Below are 22,441 nucleotides of genomic sequence, written 5' to 3' on the forward strand. Positions count from 1 at the left end.
AAGATAACATCTTGTTAGCCCGGGACCTCGTCCATAAACTCCATGTCAATCGGCAAAATCCGGTGATGTGTCTCAAATTGGACCTCAGGAAAGCTTTCGATAATGTCAATCACAATTCCCCCCTCCTGTTTATGAAGAAAATTGGTTTTAATGATCTCTGGTGTCTGTGGATAGAGCAATGTATCCGAACAGCCACCTTCTCAGTTCTTATCAATGGAGCTCCTCATGGTTTCTTCAAGTCCTCAAGAGGATTGTGTCAGGGTGATCCTCTCTCCCCCCTCTTATTCTGTCTATGTATGGCGATGTTCTCTATCATATTGGAAGAAGCTAAGGATGATGGGAAAATATCCGCTCCCTTTCACAAAGGGAACCTCAAAATTAATCACCTTCTATTTGCTGATGATGTTCTAGTGTTTGCAGATGCCTCCCTTGAATCTTCCATGGGCATCCTTGAATGCATTAAAAGTTTTAACAGATGCACTGGGCTGGAGATAAACTGCAATAAGAGTGAAATTTACTTCTCAGCTGGGATTATTCATCGGAAAGGGCAAATAATCTCAGCTCTGGGTATCCCCGAAGGGCAACTTCCTATCAAGTACCTCGGCCTTCCTCCGATAACAACAAGGTTAACAGCCTCTGATTGTCAGCCTCTTGTCAATAAATTTACAAGGAAACTTGCAGGGTGGACTAATCGGGAAGAATCCAACTTGTTAACTCTGTTCTCTCCTCTTACCAAATCTATTGGTCTGCATCCTTTAACCTCCCATCTGGAGTTCTCCACAGAATTGAAAAAATTATTCGGAATTTTATCTGGGCAGGGACCTCTATGAGAAACTCCTACCATCCGGTGGCTTGGGAAACCATGTGTAGACCAAAATCAGAAGGTGGTGTCGGAATCAGGAGGTTCTCGGATGTTAGTAAAGCTTCCCTTCTCAAGCAGATGTGGTCCATCGTAAATAAAAGGAGTTCCCTTTGGACCAGTTGGTTTTATGCTAAATATGTGAGAAAGAGAAACTTCTGGACAGTGAAAATGCCTCAATCTCTATCCTGGGGAGCAAGGAATGCCTTTGCCTCTAGGGAAATGGCGAAAAAATCTGTCTGCTATATCATAGGGGATGGCAAAGGAATTTATTTTTGGACCCAACCTTGGCATCCCAATGGCCCCATCATTCAGCAACACCTAGCAGGTCAGGTGCTAAATGTTATAAACCATCAGATCTCAATTGACGAGTTTGGGACCCAGTGGTCATTCAGTGCCTTCCAAATATTGAGGAAATCCTGAAGAAAGCTCCCATCAGCAGAAGTAATGAAAATGAGATTGTATGGATGCCAACAACAGATGGGACCTTTTCATTGAAAAGTGCCTGGGAATGCCTTCGAATCAGAGGTGTTAAAGTTCCATGGTTCTCATCGATCTGGTTTCAAGGACATGCCAACAACAGATGTTCCCTCTGCTGTTCTGAAAGAGAAAACATCAATCATTTGTTTTTTAGATGCTCTTTCTCATCCTGGATTTGGCGCTCGGTTCTATGGAGATTTGGACACCGTAGAAAACCTCTAAACTCTCTTGTCGATGAAGAAGAATGGATTAGAGGATCGCACAAAGGAAAAGATCAGCTGACAGTGGCAATCCGTATCGCTTTCACAACTACCATTTACTACATCTGGTATGAGAGAAATGTATGGATTTATGAAAATAAATCAAGGCATAAGCAACAAATTCTGAAGGATATCCTTGACATTATTAAATCCAGGTGCCTTTTTCTGAACTTGAATATCAGACCAGATATGAGGAATCAAACCCTTGCTTTTGTTCTAGCCCTCCCCTGTTTCTATACGGACAAATCTCAGGTTTTCTGTAAATGGGAGCTCCCGCCTTCGAGCTTCTTCAAATTAAATATGGACGCCTCCCTATCAGGTAATCAACCAGGGCTGGGAGGGCTGATCAGAAATCCCGACGGAGAAACTATGGCGGCATTCTCTGTTACTGTTCCCCCAAGTCCCATCCATGAATTAGAACTCGATGAGATCATGTTGGGGATCAACCTTGCCAGAAGACTTCTGATATCAAATCTTTGGATTGAATCAGACTCTATGGTGGCAGTTAACTCTGTAAATGGGATATTAAGTGTCCATGGAAGAACAAGATCCTTAAAGAAGAGGCCATCCGAACTCTAACAATTTCCTCAGCTGGAAGCTCTCTCATACTTGGCGTGAGGCAAACAGGGGAGCTGATTTTCTGTCAAAGCATGATTGCCCTATCAAGGGAATTTTCTTATCTTTTGATTGTTTCCCTAGCGAATTGAATGTAATCATCAGGGAAGATGTCGATGGCACTTCTTACCCTAGATCTTGTATTATGAGCTCCTCTAGAGCTTCATAACGTTTGTATTTCTTTCTCCTTTTTTCAATATATCTGGTTTGGGGTCAGCCTAACCCCTACTTACGGATCAAAAAAAAAGTATTAGAAAATAAACCTATCTCCCGATTTTTGTTGCAATCTCACTACCCCTTATCACCATTCCTTAAATTTCATTTCTTTTTTAGCATCTAATACTAAGAGAGAAAGTGTGAAAAGAGAGTTGAGCACTCTTACACTCTTTTTGGTAAAAAAACATACTGAAATGCGATTAAGAGCAGTGAATTTTGACACCTTTTTTTCTTTTCTATTTTCTTTTTTCTCTTCCTTCTCTAGCTTGAACAGCAACTTCTAAGAAGGTACTCTCTTATATCTTATATCACTAGATTTTTCCATTTTTCTAAATTAAGTATTAGAAATAAGAGATCATAAATCACCAACGCAGAAATAATGTCAATTCTAGCAATAGGATATAACAGATTATAAATTTATGGAGCATTATATATTAGAGCTCCAACTCTACAAATAAAAACATGTCAAATAGATAGAGTTTTACAGCAGATAACATAAACATTAGAATCTAATTTGGGTATAGAAGAGCTCACCATCACCCCTCCCACATTTCCCACCTTGTCAATGTCCACCACCACAGTGCTCAGCCCCCTTCCTATCACATAAATACTCCTCCCCACTGCCACAATTTGGCAAGGTGGCCGCGCCAGAAAAGTCGACAACCTTCCAACCACTACCCATTCCTTATTCTCTTTCTTCCACATCATCAACTTAAGCCCCGAGATCTGATCCAAGACATACATTCTCCCATCTACGGCCACAGCAGGGCCACGCCAATTCCAAACCATCTCGGAATTGTCCACTGGTTGCCATATTTTGACAGTTGAGTCATAAAAAACTGCTCTTGGGGGTGTGATTGAACTTCCACCTCGTATGTAAATTTGTCCGTCGAGGGCGAGGGATTCTTCGACTTCTGGGAAGATGTTTGGGTCCTTGTGAGACGTCCAACTGTTCGAATTTGGGTTGTAAGTATCCCATGAGCTCAGTTCGTTGGTGCCCAATCCAATCCCACCAACTGTGTAGAGTTCTTCATTGAGAGCTGTGCACTGAAAATAACACCTGAAATATGAAAAAATAGAATAAGCTCTGTAGAAGTATAAATGAATAACACCAACTCTAACAGCTTAAGCTTTTGGAGTAACTGGTTGTTCCACACGGTATCAGAGCTATTGCCTCACGGCAGGTCCTGAGTTCAAAACCTAACTCCTCCTCGATATTAAAAGTTCACGTGTACAGCCAACCCAAAAAATAGTGGGGCCACACATGAGGGTGAGTCTTGAAGTATAAATGATTAAACAACACCGACTCTAACAGCTTAAGCTTTTGGAGTAATCGGTTGTTTCACAAGCTCAAATAGTTAATTTCAGTTGAATACAGAAAATTAATATGTAAGATACAAAGCTAGCAACATCCATACACATGCAGAAAAACATAGATATGCTGTATAATGTACACAAATATGTGCACTGTTTGGGCTTTTTTGCTTAAAATTTTTTCAGCCTTGGTGTTTTTATATTAAAAGAGCGGAATTTGAATAACAGTGCAAAAACCAAAAAATTTGGGTAAAAAGAAATCCGGCTTAAGGTTTTTTTTTTAAATGGTCATGCTTAAGTTATTTGGGATTGATTATCACCATTAGGTTAAATTTAAAACTGGAAATTAGAATATATAGGATTAGAATTAGAATGAAGGGAGTGGAATTGAGATTATAAATATATACACCCTCCACATCTATTTCAAATAGTGGAATTAGTATGTTCTTTATTGTTTGCTAAAGTCAAGCAATATCCAGAAGTATTTAGTTCCCTCTACAATTATGCTTTCTTTGCTAGTGGATATTACTCCATTGGTTGAAAGCTTGTGGAGATCTCTACACCAATGGATCGTCCAGATCCTTTGGCTCGCCACATGTGTGGGAGTGATGTGTGACAAACTTATCAGTTCAGAAATGATGTCATAACTAAATGCTCAAAAACTCCTAATTATCAAGGAAATTAGAAGCGCGGCTTGAAAAGATCAAACTACCATTATAAAGTTCTTGTACTATTTCCTGCACGCACGCACGCACAAAAAAAAATGATATGATTCAATCTCAGAACCATTTGAATGTCGCGGACAATAGCGGGGCTCAAGAATTGATGTGTATTCGAATCATAGGAGCTAGTAATCGCCGATATGCTCATATAGGTGATGTTATTGTTGCTGTAATCAAAGAAGCAGTAGACCGATATACGGCATAGATGAAGAAGCACTACACCTAGGAATCGACAACAAGAAAACTTTGTTATAAATTACCCCTTTTCCTTATCAGGATTGGGGCTAACAAGAATGGTTGGGACAACAAACATCCATCTCGTTCGTACTTTGGATACCCTATAACCATCGAAGATCGTTGAAGTGACTAATTCTGACGGGAATAATATTCTACGACTAGCAACTCATTGATTTTCAAACCGATCCACTCAATATCTATTATTTGACTTGGAGCAAAGAATCATACAGTCCCAATTGGATTTCAAACCCGGAATAAGATCTCAGATCAGGTCTTTTCAACATGCACATGAGAGCGAGGGCGCCCGCCCGCCCGCCCGCTTGCACACACACATATATATAGCACAAGCATGCAACTAGGATTAAAAATATCAACGCATTACCTAGCAGTCGACAATGGAGCCGCTTCTGCCCATGTGTTTGTAGAGGCATCGTAGCAATAAACTTCATTAGTGCGATCTTCTAACCAACCGCAGCCACCCAACAAGTATAGTTTCTTTCCAATGGCTTCAAAGGCCATGCCTTTTCTCTTTAAGCACCGAGTGGGGATGTCTTGGATCCGTTTCCAACATCTCGTCAAGGGATCCAAAAGATAACAGCATGTTTGATTCGCACTGTTTGTACACAATGCATAAATCCAAGCTTCCTCTATGCTGTGCTTTCGACGGAAGGAACACCACTCTTCACTGCACACTAATGTTCTCCATCTCCTCGAAACGCATTTGAGGAGATGATGGTACCTACGAGGAACCCTTGCTAAACATAGAAGAGCAATCTCATCAGGAAGGCCACTTATGAGGGGTGTATGCGTAGATTCCTCTTGTGTGGAATCCTCAAATGTGTTTTGCGAAAGTTCCATTTCTAGGCTCCAACTATAAGAGCAAAAAAAAGAAAAGTTAGTATAAAAAGTGCCGGAGGAAAAACCTCAAAAAAAAAAAAAAAAAAAAAAAAACTCAGTTGGTTTGGACCAGCAAAACAGAGCCATGCTATCACATTGTGATCTGGACCAACTTCGAGTACAACCAATAGTATCCATCACTTGGTTATGTAAGCCAAACATTCTCTTTGTTACACTGAAATACTGATCAAAGTATACATAAAGATCCAGATGGGCTCTTAGGGTTATTAACAGATAACTAATATGGCGCAAAATAGCATAGCAGTTTGTGGAAATTGATTTTTTTTAACTTCTTTTTCTTCTTTTTTGTTTGTTTTTTGCAAGAGTTACAACTTATAAATGAAGAATATTTCATTGACATTAGATCATTATAATCAACCCTAAATTGTGCTTATATAGAGCGCTTAGTGATAAGCACCAGAAGATAAAATAAACACATGAGAAAGGACAATCTTAATCTAATCTAATCAAAATACCATTCATATAATCCTTGGTGATCCATGGGTTCATAAAACATCAGAAATCGCCTGATAATATGCTGGGACTACACCAACTCACTATATCAAATAATGTGTTCTGCATTCTCTGAGCTTACAATGTATGACTAGAATACTTTCATAATTCATATTTACAAAGAAACAGCTCAATACAAGTAATCTCCTTACTCAATACAAGTAATCTCCTTACTCAATACACATCATATATTGGAAGATATTAACAAACAATCATGGATTGCAGACACATGGATTTTCTTAAGCCTGCTATAATAAAAATTCCCACAAAATTCTGATTAAAAACAACAGGTTTATTTCCATCCACTGTCAACCATTCTCTCATCACTGAAACAATAACTAAATAACCTGAATAGCATATAAAAACCATGATATGTCCTGATTAAAGATTAGGGTTTCAAGCACTTCAAGAAATAAAAATTACTATTCAATATTTAAATTTACATTCAGAAAATCCCCTTCTCTCAAAATTTCATATGCGAATTCTTTCATATACATTTCAAAAGACTAACATCTACCAAAATAAACATAAATCATCATGAAAAGAAACCCTAAGTTTTCAGATCCGTGAATGAAAAGGGGAGAAAAATAAAAGAATGATGATTGCACCCAAATCCAAAAAGAGAAAAATGCAGAAAAATGAAAATCAGTAACAAGAAGATTGTAATTCAGATTCGAGAAGAAAAAAAATAAAATCAATTGAAGATCAGATAAAATGTAGAGATTTAGAAAAGGAACCTTGAAATTCTTCTGCTTTCTGATTTTGGTTTTCATCGGTAAATGATTAAAGTATATGAAATAATATCCGCAATGCTTCGTTTTAATAATGACACTCTTCTGTTTATTTGAGTTTTTATTCTAGCGCAATGATAAATTCGCACCCCTCTGTAGAATAATTCGCACCACTCTAACTTGAGTTAACCTGAAAAAGCGTTCAAGTTTGGCACATTAAGGGGGTGCGAATTTATCATCGCCCACAATGGATGTCGATGATCTAAATAATTCATTTTAGAGGAATGACATATTTGCCCTGTTTTTTACTAGCGACAGCCACCTCTAGTGTATTTATAATTACTCTTTTACAGTGGATGGGGGCTATCCCAAGTAAAAAAAGGGGTGAGTATATCATTTTCCTTAATTCGGTGGCCTAAAAACAGAGTCGATAGGAAGATGTAAGCCTTCAATGGTTTTGATCATCTATTCGTGTGGGTCCCACTATTTTTAAATGCCTCACTATTTTTTAATGCTGCATGCGATCGCCATTTAGAAATTGAGAAAAGAGTTCCTACTCCCCAAGAGTAGATAACTTATCTACTCCCTAGGCTAAAATACAGTAGGGGCCACATTGTTTGGGTGATGCAAACCAATCATTTGATGGGGCCCTTTCATAGATAGGGTGCCCAAAAAATCAGCTTCATATCCCAACCCTTCGATTTGTGGAGGTAAAAATGGACGGTTATAAAACTTCACAAATCTGCCCATTTTTGCCATAACAGTTTGAAGGGTTATGATGATCCTATGGAGCGCACCCTATCTATGTGAGGGCCAATCAAATGAATGTTTTGGATCACCCAAACAATGTGCGCCCACTGTATTTTAAACAGTAGATAAGTTATCTACTCTCTACTCTAGGGCTATCTAAGGCTATCTAAGGTTAAAATACAGTAGCGGCCACAAATTAGAAGTGTGATTAATAAAAGTGAGGAGTGCCATTATTAAAATAGTGGAGTGTAGATATCATTTGCCTACATATAAAGTTGCAAAATTACAGAAAACCCGTTAAAATCAATGGTATTGGCAGGAAACTCCCTTTCATTGGATTTGACCTAAATACCCCTGTGATTAAAATTGGAAAGTTGGCCAAAAAAAAAACATGTTTAATAAGTTTAAAACAAGTCTAAATGTTTTACTTAAAAAACAGATTTTTCTAACTATGATTAGAAGCATCTCCACCGTACGTTACATACATTTAAGGTGATTAGAGCTGTTGATCAGTTGCATCTCCAAGTGGGTGGGCCATATAAAAAATAATGGATAAAAGAAAGGGCAGTGATAAATCGACTCCCCATGTGTCTATCTCTCTCCTCTTTCTCTCTCTAACCTAGAAGAGAGAGAAAGACACATGGGGAGTCGATTCATCAATTTGGGGAGTCAATTTATCACTCCCCTAATTGAGGATTGATCCAACGGTTGTTATTGTCCTATTGCCACATGGCCTACAATATTTCTATTGTCATACATGATAATGTGAACCCCCCCCCCCCCCCTAGGTTCAAAGATTAATTGATATTGTAAATAGAATAACCCTAATTATTTGACAGTGATTAGTCCATAGAGAGTGTCCTATGCTTGATCTATATTCAACGTATAATTCTCTCCCAATTAGTGCTAATTTCAAAGTAGGTATTTATTTTTCCTAAGTTTTAGTCCCTTCATAAGATCCCCTCACTCATTTCTAGCCTATAACCAGACCCTCTCAATTCTCTCTCAAGATTGGGCAACTGCAAATTCCATGAATTTCTTTTTTCTTTGTTGCCAAACATGAACCTAATGTTAAACATTTTTCCCTTTTGGTATTTGAATCTCAAATCCAGTACATGGGGCCACATGTATATGAATCTTGACCGTTCATCTTGTCGGCCCCATCCAAATAATGTGTCATCACTCTTTGAGAAGACTAATTTCAAGGCATGAGTATGAAACCCATCCAAATAATCCGAAAAAACAAATAAATTTTAAAAAGTTACACAGGAAAGTTTCATAAAAAAAAAAGAGTACAGGATAATCAAATGAACTGATGGGACCAAACCCAAAAAATCCCATCTTTGCCAATGAAGAATCAACCTAGCCATGTAATTGGAATCCCTCACAGGTTATTTAAAATCAAAACTTTAATAAAGAGAGGGAGGAAGGTTGAGGCAACCAGACCACATAAGTCATAACAATTCAACTTGCAACTTGAGAGGAAGCATTGACTCTCTTGAAACAAAGTTTCCTTTTGGTTGCAAAAATCTCTTCATTTCTATTGAAATACAGCTAATTAAATACAAGCACAAAGCTAATGCCATATCACCACTCGATTTATCCACATACAGGACACATAATCAATAACTACAACACAGAACCCTAAAAATACAATGGCCTAGAACACAAAGGCCTAGAAAAAAAAGATGAAAAGGTTGGTTTTTATAAGGATAAATGGATAATTTGAATTATGGACGAGAATTCAAAGAAGAAAAAAAAGAAATATTTGGTTTTTCTCCCTTAAGAAAATATAATCAAAGGAATATTTAAGAGACTATTCCACAGAAAAAAATAGATTTCTTGCGTATCAGAGGAGAAGGCAGAAACAGAGGAGAATGTGAACAAGCTAAGAAGCCCTTCATGTTGACAGAAATTACATATTAAAAATACCATAGAGTTCTTCAACATAAAATAAATGGAAAAAAAAGGGCTTCAGATTTCAAATTTGTGAAAAAATAAAACTGAGAAAAATAGAAATGGAAAAAATGGGAAATGGGTTTCATAGGAAGGGCATTTCAGATCTTCAGATTTGCAAGAAACTAATATAAAAATGAAAAAAAAAAAAAAAAAAAATTTAAAAAGAGCATTGCATAAGGGTTGCAAATTTGCAAAAATGAAAAGAAAAGAAGAAAAAAACTGCGAAACGGGATTCATAGGAACAGGGTTTCAGATTTGTACCTGTTTTGGTTCGAGGTAGTCATAGGGGCCGGTTGGAGACCCTGTTGGCAAGCAGCGAAGGGATATAAACATTTCTTATCTTATTTTTTCATATTAAATAAAGGGGTCAATTACAGTTATAAATAAATAGTGAGTGATAAAAATGAGAACAAAGTTTGACCAGGAAATGGAACATGGAAACTGATACAAACACAGTTATCACTGCTGCTCACTGCTCGTCTCGGTTGATAAAAAGTGTGGCATACATCATCAGCTATACTCAAAACAATCACCAACAACCGATGCATATCTTTAATGCATTGTGGAAAATTGAAATCCTTATCTATTTATCAAATTTAGAGCTTTGATTTGGGTACTGGATTTTGTGTTTTAGCCTTCCTGATTAAACCCTCTTGAGCCAAAGATATGATAAGCTGTTCGTCCACATAGAAAAAGACAGAACCCATTATAAATTTTGGCATGGAATAAGTCAGAATAAACACGTAAATGGTTCTAATTATGCTTTGAGTGATTCATACCTCTCCCTTTCTATTAAACATGCGGCCAGAACAGAACCCACGAGCATTACTGGCAGATGGGCTCTCTATCTGTAAAACCAAGGACCTGAAATTAGACTAGAGTCTAAGAAACAATGGATAAGAAAACTCAAGTGATCAAGAGATTATCTTATACTTACCACATATAGCAACCACTCATCAGCTCTGACGGGCCTGTGAAACCACATCCTGAAAAGTAAAGTAAAAAAGGATTGGAAATATTTTTTTTCTACAGGTCGTCGTACATAACAAAAGGTAAGCCATTAGGTAAGGAGGGATTGACCCCATGAGCCCATGACATAATGGTTACTACACAGACCAGTTAAACAATGGGCTCAATACTGAAAGTGAGTAGCTGCTAAGACTGAAGACTTTAATGACTTGCACACATGCGACGTTTTATTTTGTACAAAACAGAAACTTCCTGCTCCATTTAGGATTTTATTACTGCAAAATTATTAGATGATACAGGTTGTGGAACTATTAAACGAGAGCCCTTCAGAGTTTCCATAAGCACAATGCATGTCCAGAGCCCTAAATTAGGGCCTGCTTGTTTTATATTATAACAACCGATTGTGGAGTCCCCAACCGATTGTTGGACTCAAATTTTGTGCAATTTCGGTCCAATAATCGGTTGGGGCTCCACAATCGGTTGTCATAATCTAAAACAAACAGGGCCTTAGAAGTCAACTATAGGTCTTCGTGGGAACTGAGTTAGTATATACATGAACACAGATTGTTACATCACCCTTAAATAATTGAATATAATCACAAGCAGAACACAAACAAGCAATATTCTATTCAAAACTTACATATTCATGTTATCTCCAGATTAGCTTATATATGACTTACTGTAACACTTTTCAAGGAGAGAAGGTATAGAGACATACGAGTGATCAAGACTGAGTGATGATAACTTCAAACCCATTTTGCGATGAGGATTCAGGCTTACACCTAGGAACACAAGATCTGAAACATATGCTACCACACATCTGTTGCACAACCATTTGAGAAAATCAGGCTCATTAAATGTTGTCAATAATAAAATATGCCACTCTTATCCAATACCACAATTGTAGTGTATTTTCTGAAATAAGAGGAATGCAAATATAAGAAACCAAAATAATAATTTCTATCATTTCAACCTATAAGATTTTTCTTCATTGTGCCCTTGTATTTGTCACCTCAGAAGACATTGAGCATTGTTCCCACTGGGCGTCTTTACCCCTCAATTTGTTTGGTTTCTCTTGCCCATGTTATTTTAAGCTTTGGTCTTTCAATAAAACTGTAAACTCTAATATATGATTGATTTAAGATGACTAGATGTCGAACACGACACATGTGTCATGCCATTTAAGATGACTAGATGTCGAACACGACACATATGTCATGCCAATACAATTGTGTGGTACTACGTCTTGAGCTTGAAGTCTTGAGATCTAAAGCTCTAGCAGACAATGTTGTTGAGATACATGGTATAAAGTGGTATTTGTCTTTTTCTCCTATTTTCACTTATGTGGCATCCATGTAAATATGAAAGGCAACTGTTAGACATATCGTGTTACGCCAAGGGCATACTTGTCATTTCACCAGTACAACCCTAACCATGCACTCTTATATATATCATATTGATGAGAGTAGGGTTGTCTCTTGCACTTTCTCCATCTCATTCTCTTCCTAACTTTCTGTCTTCTATCTCTAGGGCAACATGATATCAGAGCCCTACGGTTATTGTGCCCTAGTGAACCTCTCTCCCCCCCCCCCCCCCCCCCCCCCGCCCCCCCACCCCACACACATTTTTGGAGCCCCTGCCCACTCACACTGGTATTTTTTTTTACGCCCAACACCCCTTTTCAGTTTGGCTTTTGTTGCTGCCTACGCATTTTTGGGTTTCCGCCTCCCCTCTCTTCTACTTTGGGTTTTTCTTCTCCATCACTCTCCAGATTCTATTTATTTATTCGGGAGTGCTGTTCACGTTAATGTGTACTGTTGTAAATTTTCTCCTCCGTCAGTGTTGATGCCGTATGTCTTCGGATCAATTGTTTTACTTGTCGGTTTGTGTTGGCAGTCTGCACATAAGACTGGTTGGTGTGTTTGATCCCTTCGAATGGCGTGTTTGTTGAAGTTTTTCTAGTTCGAAGACTTAAGATCCTTTGTCAAAGCTATGCCCTTCGTCGAGCAGTAAGTGTTTGCGGTTGTGATTCACGTTTTGCCACTCTGAGGATCGTTCATTTATGGCTGCTTCCGCTAGTGCTCCCACTATGGAGATTAACAACATTCAGATGACGTCTATTAAATTGGATATCTCCAATTATCTGCCATGGAGAATGGCAGCTGAATGCCTTTCAGCATGCGCATAATGAAAAGGTGCGGCCCTCGGGCAGGTATGCCCCTATCGTCTAGTCGTTCAGGACATCTCTCTTTCAAGGAGGCAGCGGGGACTTCCCCTGGTCTTTTTTTTCTTACGATGTTTCCTTCTTGCTCGAGGAAAGGTTGAGTACATTGAACGAGATCCTCCGAACAATGACGATAAGTCCTACGGCGAGTGGCGATAGGAAGACGCCGTGATCAAGATGCTACTCTGGAATAGCATGGAGCCCAGAGTTACTGGCTCTGTGATGTATCTTAGATCCTCTAAGGACATCTGGAAACGAGCTGAGACTTTGTATTCGGGCATTAATAACTTGACTTAGATTTGAGATGTCTACTCCGAGTCGTTGAATCTTAAGCATGGTGATCGATCTGTCTCAAAGTTCTATTCTTAGTCTGTGACCCTTTGTGAGTAGTTGGATATGTATCTGTCATTTACCACGGATTCTTCTGTCCTGGGCAAGCGTCAACAAGATTTAAGGGTCATCCAGTTTCTTGGTGCTTTGGGGTCGTTCCTTCCTGTTAGACAACAGATCGTCGGTTTAGGTTCTCTGCCTTCTCTTGACGAGGTGTTCTCCCGTGTACAACGGTCTATGAGGGCTGAGGGGCCCGGTGATTACCCTATTGATCGTTCTACTCTTGTTGCTCAGTTGGGGACCAATCGTAGTGGCCGATCTGGCCGTGGTAGAGGCCTTCGTGGCCATGGAGGTGGTCGCGATTCAGGGGGAGGTCGTGGCCTTGGCGGACGTTGGACTTGTTTATGCACGCACTGTCTTATGGAAGGGTATTCAGTTGATTATTGTTATGATCTACATCCAGAGTTACGGCCTTCTCCGGTCTGGTAACCATGCTTCTGCGTGTGTGCTAAGAGCTGCACACCGCCTTCATCTGGTGTAGTCACCTAGAGTTGTTGGCCTTATGATGTACCTTAGATCCTCTAAGGAAATCCAGAAACAAACCGAGACAGTATTCAGAGGTCAATAACTTGACTCAGATTTGTGATGTCTTCTCCGAGTTGTTGAATCTTAAGCACGGTGATCGATTTGTCTGCTTCCACGAGTGTGTCTGAGAGCTCCACACTGCCTTCATCCGATGTAGTCGCCTAGAGTTGTTGGCCCTATGATGTACCTTAGATCCTCTAAGGACATCCGGAAACGAACCGAGACTGTATTTGGGGGTCAATAACTTGACTCGGATTTGTGATCTCTACTCCAAGTTGTTGAATCTTAAGCATGGTGATCGATCTGTCTCAAAGTTCTATTATCAATTAGTGACCCTCTGTGACTAGAAATTATTGAGGTTGATCGAAACTTCATTCAAGAAAAGTTGATTATGGACGATTTGTACTCCTTATATTTCCATCCAAGCATAACTAGCCGGCATCCTTACAAGAGATGTCACTATAGATCAATTATCTCAAATTGTTGGCAAGTTGGGCATGAGTGACATTTTTGCAACTTGAGGGGGGGTGTTGAGTAGGGGTGGACATGGTTCGGTTCGGTTCGGTTCTGGGATAAACCCAGAACCGAACCACCAACGGTCGGTTCCCAGGTTCTGGAACCAGAACCGAACCAGGTGAACCTGGAACCGAACCGAACCAGAACCGAATTTAATCGGTTCGGTTCGGTTCTGGTTCTGCAACAGTAACAAAAAGAGACCATGTCACTTAGACAATGAAGACTTGTAGTCTTGCTGCGGTTATCATTTGTAATAGTAATACAGTATAGAGATTTTATACTGTGTATGGCAGCACAAGCACGAGCTAGGCAAAATAAATAGTGGGGCACACATTATTTGGGTGATCTAAACCGTTCATTTGTTGGACCATGATGTAGATACTAGATAGGGTGTGCCACTGTGCCCAGAATATCTTTTTTTTTAAGATTCTATTGAGTTGTTTTAGCAGTTCACACTTCACAGTTTATATGTGCCCCCCGTAGGATGATAGTAACCATTGATCCGTGCAGGTTTTTATACTCTTCCGTCAATTTTAAAACCCCACAGATCGAAGGGCTAGGAACATCCTGTGGAGAAGATTTTTTGGGCACACCCTATCTACATCATGGCCTAACAAATGAATGGTTTGGATCACCTAAAAATGGGGCCCAATTGTTTTTGGGGCTGCATGTGCCTGCACGGACGGTTCGGTTCGGTTCTCGGTTCCCGGTCCCCAGACCCAGAACCGAACCGAAATCCATCGGTTCCCAGTTCTGGGAACCAGAACCGAACCATCATTTCGCAGAACCGAACCGAACCGAACCGAAGCAGCCGGTTCGGTTCGGTTCTTCGGTTAAAACCGGAACCATGTCCACCCCTAGTGTTGAGATACAGGGTATATAGTGATTACATAAAGGTATTTATGTACTTTTCCTCTTATTTTCACTTATGAGTGGCAATAATGTAAATACGAAATGTAATATAAAGAGGGGAGAATAAGAAGTTCATAATGCTTCTCTCTCTCTCTCTCTCTCTCTCTCTCTCTCTCTCTCCCACTTCGCTTCTTCTTTCTAAAGATTTGATTCACTTTTCCACTAATGTAACAATGCAAACAATCACAAATACTAATCAAACTTGGTAATTTAAGGAAAATAACATCAATGGTTCAAAAGTCCCTCTTCAAGAAATCTAAATTTAAATGGGGGCAGAAAGAAGCAAAAATATGTCCAAATGGGCCATTATAAATAGGGGTGCAACTTGGGCGGGCTCAACCCAAACCTGATAGGTTCAACCCGAAAAAAAAAAGTCGGGTTGGGTAGAGTTCAGGTCGGGTTCGGGTTGAGTTTTCTCAACCCGGGTTGAGTTAGGGTTGGGTTCGGGTTGAGGGCTTGGGCAACCCGACCCAAGTGAACCCGAAATTTTAAATTAATTTTTTAAGCCTAAAATCTCGGGTTGGGTCGGGTTGAACTCGGGTTGGGTTCGGGTTGACAAAAAGGGTTCATCGGGTCGGGTTCGGGTTGACAAAAAAGGGTTCATCGGGTCGGGTCGGGTTGAACCTCGTCGGGTTGGAACTCGGGTCGGGTTCGGGTTGAGCAAATGGTTGCTCGGGTCGGGTTCTGGTTGGCCTCAACCCGACCCAACCCGACCCGAGTTGCACCCCTAATTATAAATGACCAACTCCACTTGAAAAGCATTCAGGCAAGTGAGAAAGTCATATAAAAATTTGTAAATGCTTGAAGCTATTTATATACAACAACTTACCTATGCAAAGCTGGGTCATCTGAAAGCTTTCCTCTAGCTTTAAACCAATACTTCATGCTGCAAGAAAACAAATCGATATTCACTAAATTGGAACTCAATATATGTGAAAAGAATGTTTGTTCTCCCATTAGTCATTCTAGAGAAATAAATCGAGAATACAAACAAGAGAACAAAGAATGCAAGGAAGTATATCTAACCTTGGATGAGAGCTATACTGGCTCACAGAGTTGCTTTGATCACAAAACCTTATATCTACAGGCCAAGGTGTAAAGTTTGCTCTAGCCACTTTGTTTCGATAGGCCCTGTATTGCTACCCAATTGTTAGACCTCATTAGAATCAACATATGTGAGTGGGATAAGAACTTACAATCAACAAAACATGTTGAACAAGGACAAGACGCTTCTTGGGGGAGATAGTCTATCCAAAAGGTCCACATAATTATCTCAAATGGTAAGGGATATAGAGCATATGTCATGCAAGGGAGCCCCACATATGCTCCAGGGTGGCCACAAATTTATTCAAATTTTCATGCTCAGATTGCCAGCGGTCTAGAATGTAAACCAACCAAAAAGGACCAATGAGTTTGAGAGGATCAGTGCAATGTGTGCATATCCTAATGGCTAACAGTTCATATGTGTAACCCACATAGAACCATATGGATCGGCTTGCATAAACTAGACTAACCATAAAGCCTTTCATCCTATAGAAAACGTGCACTTCTTTGTGGGAAGTTATCAATAAAGAAATTCAGGGGCAATCCATATTGAGAAAACCGTAGTAAACCATATTTTAAAAACACAATTTTTAGTAGAAAATCTAAAAAAACTTGAGTATATATATCTATAATTAATACTAAACATCAATTGTCATTCTTCTTTTCCATGGAAATTTTTATTGAATTTTTTCACAGAAAATAAATTTTCCCAAATTTTACCATTGAAATTATTTTCCAAAATAAATGTTTTCCCTCTTTTCAAGGACAATTGCAAACCTACTAGACCTTTGATTTTTTTCCATAGAATTTTTTTACACATCATGCATAGCATTGGTGTAGTCACAAATATTTGCCTCAAGAATTAGTGTGGGTGTGGGGGGGGTTATCTTGGTATATTTTAAATTCTTTTGTTATTTTTGAGTTTTCATTGAGAAAAGGCTTGGAAAAAAATACATAAAACGTATAAATATATAAAATTTAAAAATTTAAAAAAAAAATAGGACAAAAAATAATTTCTACTGATATTTCCACTACCATGTTCTCATGATGAGACAAACTCACCTTGTCTTTTATTATTTAACCAACTGTGAAAAGCTATTACAATTCCTTAAATGCTCTAACTAGACAATTAAAAAGGAAAAGACAATGTTAGTTTGTCTCATTATCAGAACATGGTAGTGGGAACATCAGTAGTCAAAATAATATCATGAATTTATAGGGATTTTTTTGTGGTAAAAAATAAATATGAAGATGTCTCTTTGATTTTTCATAATGTTGACAAAGTTTTGAGATTTTGTACGTGGGGTCCACGATCTTACACCTAATGTTTTGATGGGGTAGGGCCCACCATTTCACACCGTGCATATATATATATATATATATATATATATATATATATATATATATAAGAGAAAACGGTTCCTACACACTTGTGTAGATAAGTTATCTACACACTAGCTTAAAATACAGTGGAGGCCCACATTGTTTGGGTGATCCAAACCATTCATTTGATTGGCCCTCACATGGATAGGGTGTCCAAGAAAAATGCTCCAAAGGATCATCCCAACCCTACGATTTGTGGAGGTAAAATGGACAGAATGGTTTGGATCACCCAAACAATATGCCCTCCACTGTATTTTAAGCTAGTGTGTAGATAACTTATCTACACTTGTGTGTAGAAACCGTTCTCTCTCTCTCTCTCTCTCTCTCTCTCTCTCTATATATATATATATATATATATATATATAGAGAGAGAGAGAGAGAGAAAAGGGTTCCTGAGGTTAACCTCATATAGCTTATATGAGGTGGCGCTCACAAAACATAAGGGGCCCAAATTGTTAGGATGATCCAAAGCATTCATTTGAAGGCCCCATCATAGATAGGGTGTGTACAAAAAATTAGCTCCATTGGATCATCCTAACCCGTCCAAAAGTGAAGGGCAGAATGGATAGACACTTTTTGCCCACAAATCTGCCCATTTTTTCCTCCACTTTTAGAGGGGTTAGGATGATCCAATGGAGCTGATTTTTTGTACACACCCTATCTATGATGGGGCCTTGCAAATGAATTGTTTGGATCATCCAAACAAAGTTTGTGCCTTATGTTTTGTGAGCGCCACCTCATATAAGCTTATATGAGGTTAACCTCAGGAACTCTATTCTCATATATATATATATATATATATATATATATATAGAGAGGAAAAGGATTGTGAGCTTGAGCATTGGAACCTTATGGTGAGCTTGAGCTCTCAAACCAATGAGGCCCACATTGTTAGGATGATCCAAAGCATTCAATAGAAAGGGCCTTACATAGATAGGGTGTGTACACAAAATCAGCTCCATAGGATCATCCTAACCCATCCATTTGTGGAGGTCAAAATGGACAGACCACAAATCTGCCCATTTTTGCCCTCCACTTTTGGAGGGGTTAGGATGATTCAATGGAGCTGATTTTTGGTACACACCCTATCTATGATAGGGCCTTGCAAATGAATGGTTTGGATCCTCACAGAAATTGTGGGACCCATGTGAATGGTGCACTCAAGCGCACCATTTGGTTCCAACGCTCAAGCGCACGAACATATTCCTCATATATATATATATATATATATATAAGGAAATGGTTTGTGTGCAGCTGCACAGATAAGTTATCTGTTACGCTATCTGTGTGCATGGCTGCACAAACTCCCAGGCCACATTTTTTGGGGGATCCAAAGCATTCATTTGATCACATTGTTTGTCCATTTTCCCCTCCACCTTTGATTGGGTTAGGATGATCCTCTAGGGCTGATTTTTGGTACACACCCTATCCATGGAAGGTCCTTCCAAATGAATGCTTTGGATCCCCCAAAAATGTGGGGCCACATGTGTTTTTGAGCTATAGCTTAGATAAGCTTATCCGAGCTATAGCTTAGGAACACTATATATATATATAGATGATTAATGCAGCCAATATATAAGGTAACTGTAAAAATAAGCACACATGGGTGAGAGTGGGGCCCTACATAATGGACAGAAAAATATGCAAGAAGTAACTAGTACACTTGGTAACATTCATAATAATATTAGATCAATGCAGTATTGGAACCAACAGAACTGATTTAAGCGAATGTCTTACATGGGAAGGCGTGGATCAGTAAGACGTCTCTCCCGCAGCTCTTCCATTGATGGAAGCTGTGATGAAAAAAATTAGATTCCACTCCATATAGCCGAATTGCACATGAAACGTCAAATAAAAAATGTTATCAGTTACCATCTCTGGAGCAGGCACAGGAGGCATCATAACTTCTTGGTGTTCAAACCCTGCTTCTTCCTTCTGTAAAATAGATAAAATCAAAATGTATATATAAATAAAACATGTAAGATATGATGTGAGTAGGGGTGTTCATTATTCGGTCAATACCGAAAAACTGAACCGAACCGAATTAGATCAGTTATTTCGGTTCGGTTCTTTGGATAATCGGTTCGGTTTCGGTTTTTATTCATCTCGTAATTCGGTTTTCGGTATCGGTTAAAAATATATATATATATATATATATATATATATATATATATTTCGGTTTTATGTCGGTTGTTGCTTTCAAAGAAATGATATATTTATTATAAAGGAAATGATAGTTGTTGCTTTGAAAGAAAATAATATATTATTGTAAAGGAAATGACAGGTGTTGCTTCCCAAGGAAAAAAATGACAGTTGTTGCTTTCAAAGGAAGGAAATGACAACTGTTGCTTTTAATGAAATATTCACCAGTTCACCCCCCTTCTTTTACTTACGACAGCCACCACTAGAATAAAAAGACAGTCAAGGGCTGTCCCGAGAAAAAAAGGGGCCGAATAATCACTTATGACTTATCTAAAATTCTAACGAAAGAGTGAAAGACAAGCTTCTCTCAAAACAGAGTCTAGGAATTTAGGGTTTTGACTCTTTTGAGAAGAAAGTGGAGACTTTGAGTTTGAGACTTTGAGTGACGGCACCGCCGCCTCCAAGACACCAACGGCCTCCGCCTCTCCGCCACTCCGGTCTCTTTCCTTGGCAATTCCGCGGCCTCCGCCTCTCCGCTTCCGTCTCTTTCTCTTATATTTGGGGATTATTCTCTACTCCATTTTGGGGTTTATTCTCTGCTCACCGAAGCTCGCCTTCTTCCAGGTATTTTATTTCTGATTTTCTTCTTTATTTTCCCAGATTTTGAAATTATGGACCTGTTGTAGAATCAAAATGTCAAGTATGTTACTTCCTAGTTCCTATGGCCCTTCATGGCTTCATCTTCATCATATAAAAGCTCTTGAAATTATGTGCGCCTAATTCGGTTATAACCGAACTAACCGAAGAACTATTCGGTTCGGTTAGTTTCGGTCCAAAAAAATTTCGGTTTCGGTTTCGGTTACTGTTTTTTACTAACCGAAATTATTTCAGTTATTAAAAATATGGCAAATTGGTTCGGTTATAACCGATTGAGCAGCCCTAGAGATGTGAGCACGCATATGGTATATGGGAAAAGTGATTGTGCTGGTCGAGTAGATTAGCTTATCTACTCGGTCGGGCAAAAAACAGTGGGGGCCCACATTGTTTGGGTGATCCAAAGCATTCATTTGATGGGCCCTGACATAGATAGGGTGTGCCCAAAAAATCAGCTCAATAGGATTATCCTAGCCCTTCGATTTGTGGAGATTAAAAATGGATAGATTTGTGGAAAATTATACCCCGCCCACATTGTTTGGGTGATCCAAAGCACAATCACTTTTCCTATGGTATATTTACCACTTCCGTAAGAAAGCAGAGGATTTGCCGGTCTAGCATCAGATTTATAATTTATTTTTTTTTTTGAGAAGTTCAGATTTATAATATTTACATATAAAAAATTGCCCACATGTAAATTACTCACATTAATTATGGAAAACCAAATCTAGAAAGCTTCCCAAAGGATCTGAGAAACATTACTTGAAGTGCAACACAACTGGATGGAAATACATGTCTGTATGTATGTCTCTCTATATTATATATATATATATATATAGAGAGAGAGAGAGAGAGAGGGAGAGGGAGAGAGAGAAGAGTTCCTACTCCCTAGAGTAGATCAGTAGATAACTAATCTACTCCCTAGACTTAAAATACAGTCGGGGACACATTGTTTGGGTGATCCAAAGCATTCATTTAATGGGCCCTCACATAGAGATATGGTGTGCCCAAAAAATTAGCTCCATAGGATCATCCCAACCCTTCGATTTGTGGACGTAAAAAATGGACAGATTTGTGGAGGTTATACCCGTCCATTTTTACCTCCACAAATCGATGGGTTGGGATGATCCTATGGAGCTGACTTTTTGGGCACACCCTATCTCTATGTGAGGGCCCATCAAATGAATTCTTTGAATCACCCACACATTGTGGCCCGGACTGTATTTTAAGCATAGGGGGTAGATAATTTATCTACTCTAGGAAGTAGGAACTCTTTTATCAAATATATATATATATATATATGTTAACAGGTCTTTAGGGTTTTATTGTAATGCCCAAGGGCATACTTGTCTTTGTACTTCACTCTTTATTATTTATATTACATGAGTGAGGGGGAGAACCCTAACTCAATCTTTTCTCTCATTCTGTACTTTCTCTCTTTTCTCTACCTCTCTCAACATGGTATCAGAGCTCTAGGGCATGGATGCCTAGGGCCATTTTTTTTTCTTTTCTTTTCTTCTCTTTCCTTCTTTTTTCCCTAACCCTAACCTTAACCTCCACCTCCATCTTCTTCATCCCTAACCCTAACCATAACCCCTCCATTCTTTGCTACAGTAAATCACTACAGTACTGCTACAGTACATCATTACAGTACCCACTACAATACTGCTACAGTGCATCGCTACAGTACTGCTACAGTACATCGCTACCATTCCTACTACAGTACCCTCTTTTCCCCACTCTTCCTTGCCCTAATCTGATCCATCATAATCTCTTCTTCCTCTTTTGGGTCATAGCTATGCCCTAGATTTTCTTGTTCGGCTTTATCACTATCTTCATGGTGTTGTTCTGGATCTGTACTTACATCATTGCGATGTTTGTGGCTCGGAGTTATCTCAACTTTGTCTTTATGTCGTGAGGCTATCTCATGCCTCCCTTATGCATATGTTGTCCTCACGAAGCCGCGGTCTATTAGCTTAAAGTCTTCATCCTTGTCTCTACTTGCTCGTTGTTGGTCCTCTCCAGTCTTCTTCCCAGTCTCTTATGGAAGATACCCCTCGTATTGAGGACCCTACTATTCGTACTCCAGCTATGGCTACTAGTTCTCAGCCGCGTCAGGCTGCGTCGTC

The 22,441-nt window shown here is 39.1% G+C and overlaps 2 protein-coding genes across 3 annotated transcripts in view; both read right to left on the reverse strand.

Annotated features, from left to right (window-relative positions):
- Positions 1–2,807: 2,807 nt before the first annotated feature.
- On the reverse strand, positions 2,808–9,942 carry SKIP4 (SKP1 interacting partner 4). 2 transcript variants are annotated; one of them, XM_077369599.1, is made up of 3 exons: positions 9,815–9,942; positions 5,086–5,574; positions 2,808–3,490 (listed from the first exon to the last, which is right to left on the reverse strand). In XM_077369599.1, exons 1-3 carry the CDS (start codon positions 9,835–9,837, stop codon positions 2,896–2,898), a joined length of 1,107 nt encoding a protein of 368 aa, XP_077225714.1. In that variant the 5' UTR covers positions 9,838–9,942; the 3' UTR covers positions 2,808–2,895. The 2 variants fall into 2 exon arrangements, with proteins under 2 accessions (XP_077225714.1, XP_077225715.1); XM_077369600.1 differs by lacking the exon at positions 9,815–9,942 and adding an exon at positions 6,851–6,990.
- The window catches only part of LOC143858909 (acyl-CoA hydrolase 2-like), a 39,309-nt gene continuing 26,742 nt past the window's right edge, over positions 9,875–22,441 (reverse strand). The window contains exons 10-17 of the mRNA XM_077369598.1: positions 19,389–19,451; positions 19,254–19,309; positions 16,116–16,220; positions 15,919–15,975; positions 11,241–11,342; positions 10,491–10,539; positions 10,333–10,401; positions 9,875–10,227 (exon numbers count right to left, since the gene is read on the reverse strand). Coding sequence (XP_077225713.1) covers positions 10,150–10,227; positions 10,333–10,401; positions 10,491–10,539; positions 11,241–11,342; positions 15,919–15,975; positions 16,116–16,220; positions 19,254–19,309; positions 19,389–19,451 — 579 coding nt within the window. The 3' untranslated portion in view covers positions 9,875–10,149. The remainder of the gene's footprint in view (positions 10,228–10,332; positions 10,402–10,490; positions 10,540–11,240; positions 11,343–15,918; positions 15,976–16,115; positions 16,221–19,253; positions 19,310–19,388; positions 19,452–22,441) is intronic.

The sequence above is a fragment of the Tasmannia lanceolata genome, unplaced genomic scaffold, assembly GCF_043159265.1.
Source record: "Tasmannia lanceolata isolate RefF3 unplaced genomic scaffold, GAP_Taslan_0.1 ptg000029l, whole genome shotgun sequence".
NCBI lineage: Eukaryota > Viridiplantae > Streptophyta > Magnoliopsida > Canellales > Winteraceae > Tasmannia > Tasmannia lanceolata.

Excerpts from the sequence above, each read along its gene's own strand:
- SKIP4 (XM_077369599.1), bottom strand. The coding sequence starts at position 9,837 with ATGACTACCTCGAACCAAAACAG. Across the intron at positions 5,575-9,814 it reads ACTACCTCGAACCAAAACAG|TTGGAGCCTAGAAATGGAAC; the intron begins GTACAAATCTGA and ends TTGCTCTTATAG. Across the intron at positions 3,491-5,085 it reads GCTCCATTGTCGACTGCTAG|GTGTTATTTTCAGTGCACAG; the intron begins GTAATGCGTTGA and ends TTCATATTTCAG.